Genomic DNA, 16138 nt, shown 5'->3' with positions numbered 1-16138 from the left:
GGCATAGTGCAGATGCATTGGCAAGGCAGTGCCTGTGGTTGTGCAGTGTGCTATCTCTTCTATGTTGTTCAAGACGTGGTAATGCTTCTGAGAGTGAGTAGGGACATACCGCTGTCGTATACACAACAACACATCAACTGGTTTCACCTCGTTCTCTGTCTTGGGTGGAATACTCTCCAGCAGGCCATTCATCACCATGGTCTTCCTCTCCCTCACAGGGGCCTTGAAGGCCTTCTGGCAGGGCCGCTTGTATCCAGCCTTTAGGGACATCAACACTGGCTCTGCACACACACACACACACACACACACACACACACACACACACACACACACACACACACACACACACACACACACACACACACACACACACACACACACACACACACACACACACACACACACACACACTTGGATGATGCTCACCAGGTTTGCATAATTGTATGTTTGTATCAGTATTCATAAAAACATTAGTTACATGTGTATGCCATTTTGCAGTATTGCACTACTCACCTCTGTCCATTCCACTCAGCCACTCATCTGCAGTGAGGGCTGGTTCTGTGCCTGCTGTCATAGGGTAGATGTCCTCCTGGTATGTCTCGGACTGCAAAACCACAAGACAAAATGAATCATTCCTATAGCACCCAAAGCAGAAAATTAATGCTGCTGCATTGCCTTGTGCTAGTCTAGAAAGCACCTAGGTGGTATGATAAGTGAGACAAGCCAAGAATAACCCATATGGTGAGAGGATTACATTTCAGCTAGCTTCTGTCCTGGGTAATATTCCACACTAACGTAGCATTAGTGGCCAATATCATACAGTATCTGAGCTACTAAGACAACTCCCTTTGTACAGGACGGACAACATTTGATATCACTTGATTTACTATGCTGACGCATTCAGTGTTGAGTGCCCTAACACAGTTTCTGTAATATTACTATTTGTGGACTCTTCGGATTCTCTCTCACACACACACACACACACACACAGGTTCAGTAGTTAATTACATGTAGCGGTGTAGCTAACTGCTAGACCAGAAAAGGTACGCAAGAATTTCCTGCCTAATTATCACTTGAAAATGTTTCAATTTTTAGTAGGCTAAATTACACATGATTCCAGAGTGATCTGTTCTTGCAATTTGTAATCTATGGCATTTCAGATTGAAATATGATCATTCATCACCAAGTAGTTTGGATGTAGTGAACTACTACTTAAAAGTAACCTTCAGTTAAGTAAACTATATTTTTCCTAAGGCTAGAGTAGCTAAAGTTCTTCCATTGTGAAGTGATTGGTAGCTTCAGAGTAGCTTCCCCAACACTGCACTCCATTCACCCTTCGTGGGACTATCATGGAGATGGGCTCGATGAGGCCCCTCAGAGTCACCAGCTTGTAGAAGCGGAACACCTCGCAGGCCGCCACATCCAGCCCATGTTTTGGCATAACTCCTGTGAGGGTGGACAAAGAGAGGGGAAAGGGGGTTGAGGTGAGTCTTGAAGTTAAAATGGACACCTTACATACCATGCCAATCCAGGGGCTTCTACTGTCAGGAGCAATGTTCAGACTGAGCATGGATAGAAACGGAATGTCTGGAACAGTCACAATTCTCTATTTCAGTTGGAGATGAGAGGCGAGTCTGTTCTATCTGCAATGTTCTGAGTGCTGCGAATGTCCCTCTTCTTAGGATTCCTGATTGTGCTGTGGGTTCACTGAGGGCTGAATTTGAGATCACATCCTCTAAAATCATGCATTGATGTCAATTGGAATTTTGAGTTCTGAGCGCAGATCTCAAGTTTTATGATTCAGGACCAATAGAAAAAAAACGCAACCTTGTACCCTGTCATGTATCTGAAATGTTGTTCCAAGAGTTAGAAAAGTATGATTTTCACTCATTGATTAACCTCAATTTTCAGGCTTCTTCACTGATGAACGAGACCTGGAAGGATGGCATTGCGATTTGTGAGACGACTTAGTATTCATCGATTGATGTGACTGACTTACCCAGGCCTTTCTGTGGAGCCGGGGACCTGAACTCCATTAGGTACTGCAGGTAGGGCTTCTCTGTGCCGACCTCATAGTATCTGATGTTACCGTCTCCCTGTGAACCATACACAGATACCTGAGTTCACACAGCAGATAGCAGTAACGTTGCGGTTCCCATGGTAACACACTCTCTTTGCACAAGCGCATTCATATATTTCACACACACACCACACAAAATGCACTTTCGCAATTTATAAGCAAATGAGGAAGCGCACATCTCGCATAGGGGTTCCATTTCAAGTCAGTCAGTTCCAAAAGTGAAATTAAATCCCATTTAAATTCAAGAAATTCATTAAAACGTAAAAATGTAATTCGTACACATCACCTCATGTGATAGTTGAAAGCTAAGGTCAAGTGGCCTTGGTATGACGTGTCTTACCTTGCCTGCCAGGTAGAGCATGTGTGTGTCAGCATCATAGAAAGGGAAGAGCAGCCCAGACAGCCCATCAATCTCCTCCTCTATGATGGGCATGGACAGGTCCTCCTGGAGAGAGAACCTTAGTGAGACACTGCTCTACACACATACTCACTCTCTCTCTCTCTCTCTCTCTCTCTCACTCTCACTCTCACTCACTCACTCACTCACACCAAAGCACTTTAACATAGACACTGATATATCACCAATGAGCTCACCTGATCCCACAGTGCCACTTGTCTAGTGTTCCATCGAGAGACTCCGGTGGTCACCAGGCGCTTCATGTTGCCCAGAAACACCACTCTGTTCACCCTGTGGCTCTTACAGTCAGCTTCCTGTTCACATATATGGCAATAGCTCTGGAAAATTATTCAAACTGGTTGTGTTACAACACAGCGTTACACAGTACAGTAGCTACGTCTATAGAAGTAATCCTAATGCCAAAGCATTTGTGTGTGGAGTGTGTGTGTATATTTGTGTCTAGGTACCCCACAAATGGTGCTGTATATGGAGACAACCCAGGTGTGTGAACAGGTCACTCTGGCTTTAAAGGCCATGTTGCAAGTTAAATGGGCTAATAAAAATAGAACATACACCCCTTGTAGATGACATCACAAAACAAATGAGAAAATAAATACAAATAAACATATATACACTACCGGTCCAAAGTTTTAGAACACCTACTCATTCAAGAGTTTTTCTTTATTTTTTGCTATTTTCTACATGGTAGAATAATAGTGAAGACATCAAAAATATGAAATAACACATATGGAATCATGTAGTAACCAAAAAAGTGTTAAACAAATCAAATATATATTTTACATGTGAGATTCTTCAAAGTAGCCACCCTTTGCCTTGATGACAGCTTTGCACACTCTTGGCATTCTCTCAACCAGCTTCACAAGGTAGTCACCTGGAATGCATTTCAATTAACAGGTGTGCCTTAAAAGTTAATTTGTGGAATTTCCTTCCTTAATGTGTTTGAGCCAATCAGTTGTGTTGTGACAAGGTGGGGGGGTCACCAGAATATACAGAAGATAGCCCTATTTGGTAAAAGACCAAGTCCATATTATGGCAAGAACAGCTCAAATGAGCAAAGAGAAATGACAGTCCATCATTACTTTAAGACATGTAGGTCAGTCAATACGGAAAATGTCAAGAACTTTAAAAGTTTCTTCATGTGCAGTTGCAAAAACCATCAAGCGCGATGATGAAACTGACTCATAAAGGAATGCAACAGGAATGGATGACCCAGAGTTACCTCTGCTGCAGAGGATAAGTTCAGAGTTAACAGCCTCAGAAATTGCAGCCCAAATAAATGCTTCACAGAGTTCAAGTAACAGACACATCTCAACACTGAGGTGTAATGCTCGTCGTTAGGCGAAAGAGAGGAGGACCAAGATGCAGCGTGGTGAGTATTCATTTTAATAGAATACTTGAAAAAACAAAAACAAAAACCAACAAACAAAAGACGACGAAACAGTGTCGTAACGTGAACACAGTAACAATCACCCACAACCCACAATACAAAACAGGCTACCTAAATATGGTTCCCAATCAGAGACAACGAGAAACACCTGCCTCTGATTGAGAACCATATCAGGCGCTGGACAGGAGGGAGACTCAGGCGGCGCTGGACAGGAGGGAGACTCAGGCGGCGCTGGACAGGAGGGCGGCTCAGGCCTGCCGAGGTGCACTGTAGGCCTGGTGTGTGGTGCCGGAACTGGTGGTACGGGGCTGGGGACACGCACCACTGGGCGAGTGCGGGGAGCAGGAACAGGGCATACTGGACCCTGGAGGCGCACTGTAGGCCTGGTGCGTGGTGCCGGAACTGGAGGGCTGGTGCGTGGAGAAGGCACAGGATAGACCGGACCGTGGAGGCGCACTACAGGTCTCGAGCACCGAGCCTGCCCAACCCTACCTGGCTGAATGCTCACCGTAGCCATGCCAGTGCGGTGAGGTGGAATAGGCCGCACTGGGCTGTGCTGGCGAACCGGGGACACCATGCGTAGGGCTGTTGCCATGTACCCCGGCCCGAGGAGACGCACTGGAGACCAGATGCGTAGAGCCGGCTTCATGGCACCTGGCTCGATGCCCACTCTAGCCCGGCCGATACGAGGCGCTGCTATGTACCGCACCGGGCTATGCACACGTACTGGAGACACCATGCGCATAACACGGTGCCTGCCCGGACCCTCTCTCTCCACGGTAAGCACGGGGAGTTGGCTCAGGTCTCCTACCTGACTTAACCACACTCTCCGTGTGCCCCCCCCAAGACATTTTTGGGGCTGCCTCTCGGGCTTCCTTGCCAGCCGTGTTCCTTTGTAACGCCGGTTCCCTTTACCTGCTGCCTCCGCTCTCCTGGCTGCCTCCACCTGTTCCCATGGAAGGCGATCCCTTCCAGCCAGAATCTCCTCCCATGTATAACATCCCTTGCCGTCTAGAATGTCCTCCCATGTCCATTCCTCTCGAGCTTTCGGTCGCTGCTGCTGCTGCTGCTGCTGCTGCCCGTTACCACGCTGCTTGGTCCTTTGGTGGTGGGTGATTCTGTACTGCTCGTCGTTAGTCGAAAGAGAGGAAGACCAAGATGCAGCGTGGTGAGTATTCATTTTAATAGAATACTTGAAAAAACAAAAACCGACGACGAAACAGTCCCGTAACGTGAACACAGAAACACAGTAACAGGAACAATCACCCACAACCCACAATACAAAACAGGCTACCTAAATATGGTTCCCAATCAGAGACAACAAGAAACACATGCCTCTGATTGAGAACCATATCAGGCCAAACACATAGAAATAGACAAACTAGACATACAACATAGAATGCCCACTCATATCACACCCTGACCAAACAAAACATAGAAACATACAAAACAAACTATGGTCAGGGCGTGACAAGAGGAGACTGTGTGAATCAGGCCTTCATGGTCAAATTGCTGCAAAGAAACCCCTACTAAAGGACACCAATAATAAGAAGAGACTTGCTTGTGCCAAGAAACATGAGCAATGGACATTAGAGCAGTGGAAATGTGTCCTTTTGTCTGGAGTCCAAATTTGAGATTTTTGGTTCCAACCGCCGTGTCTTTGTGAGACACGATGCGGGTGAACGGATGATCTCTGCATGTGTATTTCCCACTGTAAAGCATGGAGGAGGAGATGTTATGGTGTGGGGTTGCTTTGCTGGTGGCACTGTGATTTATTTATAATTCAAGGCACACTTAACCAGCATGGTTAAGTGTAGTGCTATGCGCTGAGAGTCAGGAAGCAAGTTCAGGGAGTGAGTGTTTTAATAAAATAAACATAATCCAAAACAAGAAACACTAACAGCACACAGACATGAAACTGAAACAGAAACAATGACGCCTGGGGAAGGAACCAAAGGGAGTGACATATATAGGGAAGGTAATCAGGGAAGTGATGGAGTCCAGGTGAGTCTGACGATGCGCAGGTGCGCATAACGATGGTGACAGGTGTGCGCCATAACGAGCAGCCTGGTGACCTACACTACCACAGCATTCTGCTGTGATAAGCCATCCCATCTGGTTTGGGCTTAGTGGACTATCATTTGTTTTTCAACAGGACAATGACCCAACACACTACCAGGCTGTGTAAGGGCTATTTGACTAAGAAGGAGAGTGATGGAGTGCTGCATCAGATGACCTGGCCTCCACAGTCCCCCAACCTCCAACCAAATTGAGTAGTTTTGGGATGAGTCGGACCACAGATTGAAGGAAAAGCTGACAACAAGTGCTCAGCATATGTGGGAACTCCTTCAAGACTGTTGGAAAAGCATTCGAGGTGAAGCTGGTTGAGCGAATGCCAAGAGTGTGCAAAGCTGTCATCAAGGCAAAGGGTGGCTATTTGAAGAATCACAAATAGTATTATTATTAAAAAAAATGTAACACTGTTTTGTTTACTACATGTGTTATTTCATAGTTTTGATGTCTTCACTATTATTCTACAATGTAGAAAATAGTAAAAATAAAGAAAAACCCTTGAATGAGTAGATATTCTAAAACTTTTGACCATTAGTGTGTCATGTAATATGTAGCTAATGTTATGTAATTTAGCTGGAAATGTGGGTCTCGCTGCTCGCAGTGGTGTAAACAGATAATCAATGTGGCTCAGCATTCATGTAAAGCCTGGTCAATATTCTATTTCATGTTTTTGTAGTGCGTGTGTAGCCCAGCAGTATATAAGCTATTAGATCTTCAATTTACAATGGCGTACCGAAAAAATAATTGACATATCCAATTGATACATATACCACTATTGATTCATGTTTTTAATTGTTTTAAAGTGAAACATGGCCTTTGTAAAAAAACTGTAATCGCTAGGACCCATTTCTCAATACTTACTGTAGGTCACTTTTTCAAAACTCTTCACACAGTGAGCACAACAGCAGTCTATGTGGGCTAAACTGTGGATCATTTTCCATTGCTTTGGCACAAAATGCATTCAATGACTACATCTATCAAATTTCATGAATTATTTTCTCCCTCAGACACAACCACCACCAAAACTATATGTACCTACAGGCCAATTTGCACGTTTGCATACTCTTTTCAAAACTGTTCAACTTAAGTTGAGAGGAGTACGTATGCGTGGTGGAAGAAGACTGAGAGTAAGATCAAGAGCTGTAGTCTCAGATGAGATTAGGGCCACTATAATTGATCATGTAATAAATCATGTCCTATCAATGAGAGAGGCTGGTCTGAGAGTGCAGCCAAATCTGCAACGCTCAACAGTGGCATCTATTCTGAGACATTTCCAGCAAAACAACAGGTAAGATGTGCATTCTGCAAGGACATCTGACTGAACTGCACATTACAGAAGTAAATTGAGCAAAGCCTCCAAACCCACTTGTGCGTAATTGTTTTTGTATTCCTGCTTAGGACCCAATGGTTACCTCCCACTGGCGGGAGAGGTAGGATTTTCACTGCTGTACAGGAAACTACAATCGTTGATATGGTCATCAGAAACAATGGCATAAAACTCAGATTCTGGACAGAGTGTTGGCAGACAACATTACATTTGTAAATATTCACAATGTAAGCATAACAACTATTTCTAGAGTCCTGAAACAACATCAAGTCAGGATGAAGCAGTTGTACACTGTCTCCTTTGAGAGGAACTCTGAACGAGTCAAGCAACTCAGGAACCAATATGGTATAGCCTAACTCTTATGTTGCCTTGTGGAATTATTTTAGAGAGTCATGGAGATTGAAGCCAGGCCAACAACCCACATATTCATCTTTGTGGATGAGGCTGGTTTCAACTTGGCCAAAACACAGTGGCGAGGAAGGAATGTGATTGGGAAAAGAGCCACAGTGGATGTCCCGGGCCAGAGGGGTGCCAACATCACAATGTGTACAGCAATATACTCTGATGGATTGCTGTTACACAAATCGCTAATTGGGCCATACAACACCGAGCATCTTATTTAATTCCTGGATGACCTCTATGGAAGGGTTGTGCCAGGTGAAGAAAGTGTTGCAGTGAGGCGAAATCGGCCAATGTTTGTAATTGTATGGGACAATGTGGCATTTCACCACTCCCGTGCAGTCAGTGGTTTGCAGCCCATCCCAGGATGGTGTCACTCTTCCTCCCACCTTACTCTCCATTCCTCAACCCCATAGAGGAATTATTTTCCTCATGGACCACCATCCACATGATCAAATGTCCCTCCTGGACACAATGAATGCTGGATGCTTGGACATATCTGCAGAAGATTGCCAGGGATGGACCATTAATGCCAAAAGATTATTTCCTATGTATATTTCCCAAGATGACATAAGATGTGATGTGGATGGGAACCTGTGGCCAAATGCAGAAGACAGGGTTGACTAGACTTGCTACTATATCTGTATCGGTGTATATAGAAATTCTTGTATTTTGGAATCACTCAATGCCAAAAAATGACATAAAACATATTGAAGCATATTGCATCATGTCTGATTCATTCCTGTAACATATATTCCGGCGCCGAAAAGAGATGGCCGCCTCGCTTCGCGTTCCTTGGAAAATATGCAGTATTTTGTTTTTTTACGTGTTATTTCTTACATCGGTACCCCAGGTAATCTTAGGTTTCATTACATACAGTCGGGAGGAACTACTGAATATACGATTAACGTCAACTCATCATCGTTCCTACCAGGAATATGACTTTCCCGAAACGGATCCAGTGTTTTGCCTTCCACCCAATACAATGGATCTGATCCCAGCCGGCGACCCTGTGCGACGCCGAAAAAGGGGAAAACGAGGCGGTCTCGTGGTCAGGCTTCGGAGACGGGCACATCGCGCTCCACTCCCTAGCATACTACTCGCCAATGTCCAGTCTCTTGACAATAAGGTTGATGAAATCCGAGCACGGGTAGCATTCCAGAGAGACATCAGGGATTGCAACGTGCTCTGCTTCACGGAAACATGGCTAACTCAAGGGACGCTAACGGAGTCGGTGCAGCCAGCTGGTTTCTTCATGCATCGCGCCGACAGAAACAAACATCTTTCCGGTAAGAAGAGGGGCGGGGGGGTATGCCTTATGATTAACGAGAAGTGGTGTGATCATCATAACAACACACAGGAACTCAAGTCATTCTGTTCACCTGATCTAGAACTCCTCACAATCAAATGTCGACCGCATTATCTACCAAGGGAATTCTCTTCAATCATAATCACAGCCGTATATATTCCCCCCCAAGCAGACACATCGATGGCCCTGAACGAACTTTATCTGACTCTTTGTAAACTGGAAACCACACACCCTGAGGCTGCATTCATCGTAGCTGGGGATTTTAACAAGGCTAATCTAAAAACAAAACTCCCTAAATTCTATCAGCATATCGATTGTGCTACCAGGGCTGGAAAAACACTAGACCATTGTTATACTAATTTCCGCGACGCTTATAAGGCCCTCCCCCGCCCCCCTTTCGGAAAAGCTGACCACGACTCCATTTTGTTGATTCCAGCCTACAAACAGAAACTCAAACAACAAGCTCCCGCGCTCAGGTCTGTTCAACGCTGGTCCGACCAATCTGAATCCACGCTTCAAGACTGCTTCGATCACGCGGATTGGAATATGTTCCGCATCGCGTCCAACAACAATATTGACGAATATGCTGATTCGGTGAGCGAGTTCATTAGGAAGTGCATTGACGATGTCGTACCCACAGCAACGATAAAAACATTCCCAAACCAGAAACCGTGGATTGACGGCAGCATTCGCGTGAAACTGAAAGCGCGAACCACTGCTTTTAACCAGGGCAAGGTGACCGGAAGCATGACCGAATACAAACAGTGTAGCTATTCTCTCCGCAAGGCAATCAAACAGGCTAAGTCTCAGTACAGAGACAAAATCGAGTCGCAATTCAACAGCTCAGACACAAGAGGTATGTGGCAGGGTCTACAGTCAATCACGGATTACAAAAAGAAAACCAGCCCCGTCGCGGACCAGGATGTCTTGCTCCCAGACAGGCTAAACAACTTTTTTGCCCGCTTTGAGGACAATACAGTGCCACTGACACGGCCCCCTACCAAAACCTGCGGGCTCTCCTTCACTGCAGCCGAGGTGAGTAAAACATTTAAACGTGTTAACCCTCGCAAGGCTGCAGGCCCAGACGGCATTCCCAGCCGCGTCCTCAGAGCATGCGCAGACCAGCTGGCTGGTGTGTTTACGGACATATTCAATCAATCCTTATCCCAGTCTGCTGTTCCCACATGCTTCAAGAGGGCCACCATTGTTCCTGTTCCCAAGAAAGCTAAGGTAACTGAGCTAAACGACTACCGCCCCGTAGCACTCACTTCCGTCATCATGAAGTGCTTTGAGAGACTAGTCAAGGACCATATCACCTCCACCCTACCGGACACCCTAGACCCACTCCAATTTGCTTACCGACCCAATAGGTCCACAGACGACGCAATCGCAACCACACTGCACACTGCCCTAACCCATCTGGACAAGAGGAATACCCATGTGAGAATGCTGTTCATCGATTACAGCTCAGCATTTAACACCATAGTACCCTCCAAACTCGTCATCAAGCTCGAGACCCTGGGTCTCGACCCCGCCCTGTGCAACTGGATCCTGGACTTCCTGACGGGCCGCCCCCAGGTGGTGAGGGTAGGTAACAACATCTCCACCCCGCTGATCCTCAACACTGGGGCCCCACAAGGGTGCGTTCTGAGCCCTCTCCTGTACTCCCTGTTCACCCACGACTGCGTGGCCATGCACGCCTCCAACTCAATCATCAAGTTTGCGGATGACACTACAGTGGTAGGCTTGATTACCAACAACGACGAGACGGCCTACAGGGAGGAGGTGAGGGCCCTCGGAGTGTGGTGTCAGGAAAATAACCTCACACTCAACGTCAACAAAACAAAGGAGATGATTGTGGACTTCAGGAAACAGCAGAGGGAGCACCCCCCTATCCACATCGACGGGTCAGTAGTGGAGAAGGTGGAAAGTTTTAAGTTCCTCGGTGTACACATCACGGACAAACTGAATTGGTCCACCCACACAGACAGCGTTGTGAAGAAGGCGCAGCAGCGCCTCTTCAACCTCAGGAGGCTGAAGAAATTCGGCTTGTCACCAAAAGCACTCACAAACTTCTACAGATGCACAATCGAGAGCATCCTGTCGGGCTGTATCACCGCCTGGTACGGCAACTGCTCCGCCCACAACCGTAAGGCTCTCCAGAGGGTAGTGAGGTCTGCAGAACGCATCACCAGGGGCAAACTACCTGCCCTCCAGGACACCTACACCACCCGATGTCACAGGAAGGCCATAAAGATCATCAAGGACAACAACCACCCAAGCCACTGCCTGTTCACCCCGCTATCATCCAGAAGGCGAGGTCAGTACAGGTGCATCAAAGCAGGGACCGAGAGACTGAAAAACAGCTTCTATCTCAAGGCCATCAGACTGTTAAACAGCCACCACTAACATTTAGCGGCCGCTGCCAACATACTGACTCAACTCCAGCCACTTTAAAAATGGGAATTGATGGAAATTATGTAAAAATGTACCACTAGCCACTTTAAACAATGCCACTTAATACAATGTTTACATACCCTACATTACCCATCTCATATGTATATACTGTACTCTATATCATCTACTGCATCTTGCCATCTTTATGTAATACATGTACCACTAGCCACTTTAAACTATGCCACTTTATGTTTACATACCCTACAGTACTCATCTCATATGTATATACCGTACTCTATACCATCTACTGCATCTGCCATGCCGTTCTGTACCACCACTCATTCATATATCTTTATGTACATATTCTTTATCCCTTTACACTTGTGTGTGTGTGTAAGGTAGTAGTTGTGGAATTGTTAGGTTAGATTACTGTTGGTTATTACTGCATTGTCGGAACTAGAAGCACAAGCATTTCGCTACACTCGCATTAACATCTGCTAACCATGTGTATGTGACTAATAAAATTTGATTTGATTTGATTTGATTTGCAGTGAATTCTAAACAGTAGGGAGGTCATTCTTGTGTTGTAAAGACATTTTACAAAAGAAAACTGCTACCTGTTGTTAGTGTTTTTTAGGTCATTGCTTTATGAGTGACAAAGTGTGCTTGTTTGGTGACAACCTTTACTAGTGTTATGGAAGAATGAGTTGATTTGAGACGTGTATGACGTGTTTTAGTAGTTTTATTGCATTTTATGATGTGAAATGAACTGCTGCGCCAAGCTGAAATTTGGTTAGGAGATCTGTGTGAAGAGTTTTGAAAAAAGTTTCCTAAGTATTGAGAAATGGGTCCTCGCGATTGTAAAAAAACTGTAATATAGCTGGTGTCTCTCTGTCTACATGGGTGAGTGACCCACCTGCAGGACCTTGCCCGAGCGAGGCTCGATCACACGCAGGTGTTTGTCCTTGCAGCTGGTGGCCAGCAGGCTGCCGTCGGTGTTGAAGGACATGCAGAGCACCACGTCTGAGTGACAGTCGATCAACTTCACCGGGCCTCCAACCTCCAGGTTCCAGATCAGGATCTGACAAATGGAGGGACATAAAGAGTGAAAGTTAATGTAAGAGAGACAAAAGTCTGAGGAGATGAGGTGATAGAAGGGGGAGTGAATTTATAGGAATATATATATATACACTATATATACAAAAGTATGTGGACACCCCTTCAAATGAGTGAATTGATCTATTTCAGCCACAACCGTTCCTGACAGGTGGAGAAAATTGAGCACACAGCCATTATAATCAACATAGACAAGCATTGGCAGTAAAATGGCCTTACTGAAGAGCTCAGCGACTTTACGATGCCACCTTTACAACAAGTCAGTTTGTCAAATTTCTGCCCTGCTAGAGCTGCCCCCGTCAACTGTAAGAGCTGTTATTGTGGAAACGTCTAGGAACAACAACGTCTCAACTGCAAAGTGGTAGGCCACATAAGCTCACAGACCACCAGGTGCTGAAGCGCATAAAAATCTTCTGTCCTCGGTTGCAACATTCACTACCGAGTTCCAAACTGCTTCTGGAAGCAACGTCAGCACAAGAACTGTTTGTCGTGAGCTTCATGAAATGGGTTTCCATCGCCGAGCAGCCATGCACAAGTCTAAGATCACCATGCGCAATGCCAGGCGTCGGCTGGTGGAGTAAAGCACGCTGCCATTGGACTCTGGAGTGATGAATCACGCTTGGCGGATGCCAGGAGAACGCTAATGCATAGTGCTAACTGTAAATTTTGGTGGAGGAGGAATAATTTTCTGGGGCTGTTTTTCATAGTTCGAGCTAGGCCCCTTTGTTCCAGTGAAGGGAAATCTTAACGCTATAGCATACAATGACATTCTGTGCTTTCAACTTTGTTGCAACAGTTTGGGGCAGGCCCTTTCCTGTTTCAGCATGGCAATGCCCCCGTGCACAAAGCGAGGTCCATAAAGAAATGGTTTGTCGAGATCGGTTTGGAAGAACTTGACTAGCCTGCACAGAGCCGTGACCTTAATCCCATCAAACACCTTTGACCTTAATCCCATCGAACACCTTTTGGAACGCCGACTGCGAGCCAGGCCTAATCGCCCAACAGTGCCCGACATCACTAATGCTCTTGTGGATGAATGAAAGCAAGCCACCGCAGCAATGTTCCGACATCTAGTGGAAGGCCTTCCCAGAAGAGCAGAGGCTGTTATAGCAGCAAAGGGGGGACGAACTCCATATTAATGTCCATGATTTTGGAATGATATGTTTGACAAGCAGGTGTCCACATATTTTTGGTCATGTAGTGTTTAGAGAGAGAGAGAGAGATTAAAGAGTGAACAAAGTGAGAGAGAAAGATGGGTAAAGCGAGTGAGGGGAGTGAGAGAATTCAATAAAGAGAGGAAAGGATGGTAAAGAACACTACAGCAATGATTTACTGATACCTTAAAGTCGTAGCCAGCGCTGAAGAGGATGCCACTGCAGGTGGGGTGCCACTCTATGAGACCCACTCGTCGGCTGTGTCCATACAACTCCAGCACCGCCTCGGACATGTTCCGCCTCAACCCTCCCTCTGGAATCTCCCATATCCGCACCTATAGGCCACATATAGATAACGGTCATAGACATCGGCATGTCATCGTGGAATGCTCTGCCACCAGAGGTTACTCAGGCAAAAAGGAAGTTTAGCTTTAAACAACAGTTAAATAAGACCTCTCCTCTTTCTAAAGACCTAATTTAACTGTACTGTATATAATAAATATAGTACAGTGCTATCAGAAAGTATTTCCACCCCTTGACTTATTCCACATTTTATTGTATTACAGCCTGAATTTAAAATGGTTTAAATTCAGATTTTGTGTCACTTGCCTACATATACCATAACGTCAAAGTGGAATTATGTTTTTAGACATTTTTACTAGTTATAGTAATGAAAAATAAAAAGCTTAAATGTCTGGAGTAAATAAGTATTCAACCTCTTCGTTATGGCAAGCCTAATGAGTTAAGGAGTAAAAATGTGCTTAACAAGTCACATAAGTTGCATGGACTGTGTGCAATAATAGTGTTTCACATGATTTTTGAATGACTACCTCATATCTGTACCCTACACATACAATTATCTGTAAGGTCCCTCTGTCGAGCAGTGAATTTCAAACACAGATTCAACCACAAGGGAGTTTGCCAATGCCTTTCAAGAAAAAAAGACATTACATACCCATTTGAGCATGGTGAAGTTGTTAATTACACTTTGGATGGTGTATCAAAATACCCAATCATTACAAAGATACAGGCGTCCTTCCAAACTCAGTTGGCGGAGAGGAAGGAAACCGCTCAGGGATTTCAACATGAGACCGATGGTGACTTCAAAACATTTACAGAATTGAATGCCTGTGATAGGAGAAAACTGAGGATGGATCAACAACATTGTAGTTACTCCACAATACTGACCTAAATGACAGAGTGAAAAGAAGGAAGCCTGTACAGAAAAACATGTACACAAAATTGCTTGAAGAATTACAACAACAAAAAAAAGTGAAAATATTGTACAATCCAGGTGTGGAAAGTTCTTACCCACAGCTGTAATCACTGCCAAAGCTGATTCTAACATGTATTGACTCAGGGTTGTGAATAGTTATGTTAAAGACAATATTTCTGTATATAATTTTCAATAAATTTGCCAAGTTTTCACTTTGTCATTATGGGGTATTATGTGTACAAAAAAATTATTTCATAAATTTTAAATAAAACAAAATGTGGAATAAGTCAAGGGGTATAAAGACTTTTCCCTATGCACAGGGATACCCGCATGCACACACCGGGAAGCACACACACAGACATGTGTGCACACACGCACACAGAGACATGCTTGCGTGCTCCCAAATACACACACACAGACATACACACACATGCGCACACACACACACCAATGATTGTTGTTACTCACAGAGCAGTCCTCTGAGCAGGAGGCTATGATGTTGTCGATGAAGGGGTTCCATTTGATGTCCAGCACGCCTCCCTGGTGGCCGCACACTTTGGGTTGGTGAGGGTCGATTCGCCCAGCCTGGAGGAGCACATGGAGGAGAGAAACAGAGACAACACAAAACAGATTCTGTAAATAGCATAAAAGCTTATCATCCCTTTATATAATCTAAACATGCTGATCAAAATTCAATCCCATACTCAAAGCCTTGTTGAACTCAACGAGTAAGATACCTCAGGGTATTTGTATTCAACCGAATATTGTCTACAAAGAAAAATTACACATAACTGTCTACCACCAACACATAACATGAAATGCATCAACAGGGTTGACACCAATATTGACAACCAGTGGTTACCCCTAATGCCCACTGAGTGGTGCCACTGTACTGTGCCATACGTTGCACTGCATGAAAGCCTTTCACATCATCCTGCTTCCCTCAGCATCTCTGAGGTACTGGATCTTAGGGTCAAAAGCTGGGTCAATTATAACAAAATAGATGCCTTTTGATTTTGAGTAGATGCCTTTTGATGTAAATATGGAAAGTGAGCAATAGGGCTATTTTGACAGAAACCACACAAGTTAAGTAGATGATTTCCAAAATGGGGTTAGAAGGAAATCCAGTTGGAAGTACAAAGGAAAGTAGCCTAATTTGTAATTCAAACATGCCTCACAGGCCACAGTGCTATCATTGCTTAATAGAACCCATTGTATCAGTGACATTGTCAGTCTTTGTCTAAAAGTGTCTGATACAACAG

General features: G+C 44.9%; 1 protein-coding gene across 3 annotated transcripts in view; it reads right to left on the bottom strand.

Moving 5' to 3' along the window:
- The window catches only part of LOC139530400 (coronin-2B-like), a 48995-nt gene that overhangs the window by 323 nt on the left and 32534 nt on the right, over positions 1-16138 (bottom strand). For 2 of the 3 annotated variants that reach the window (XM_071326771.1, XM_071326772.1), the window contains exons 3-11: positions 15345-15461; positions 13846-13995; positions 12307-12471; positions 2675-2815; positions 2421-2525; positions 2000-2096; positions 1334-1446; positions 514-604; positions 148-281 (exon numbers count right to left, since the gene is read on the bottom strand). In XM_071326771.1, the coding sequence (XP_071182872.1) occupies positions 148-281; positions 514-604; positions 1334-1446; positions 2000-2096; positions 2421-2525; positions 2675-2815; positions 12307-12471; positions 13846-13995; positions 15345-15461 (1113 nt within the window). The remainder of the gene's footprint in view (positions 1-147; positions 282-513; positions 605-1333; positions 1447-1999; positions 2097-2420; positions 2526-2674; positions 2816-12306; positions 12472-13845; positions 13996-15344; positions 15462-16138) is intronic. The other variant, XM_071326773.1, reaches the window with a different exon arrangement.

This window comes from Salvelinus alpinus, chromosome 9, assembly GCF_045679555.1.
Source record: "Salvelinus alpinus chromosome 9, SLU_Salpinus.1, whole genome shotgun sequence".
In the NCBI taxonomy this organism is placed as follows: domain Eukaryota; kingdom Metazoa; phylum Chordata; class Actinopteri; order Salmoniformes; family Salmonidae; genus Salvelinus; species Salvelinus alpinus.
Note: the sequence above shows the minus strand (reverse complement) of the source record. Positions and strands in the feature narration are given on the sequence as shown.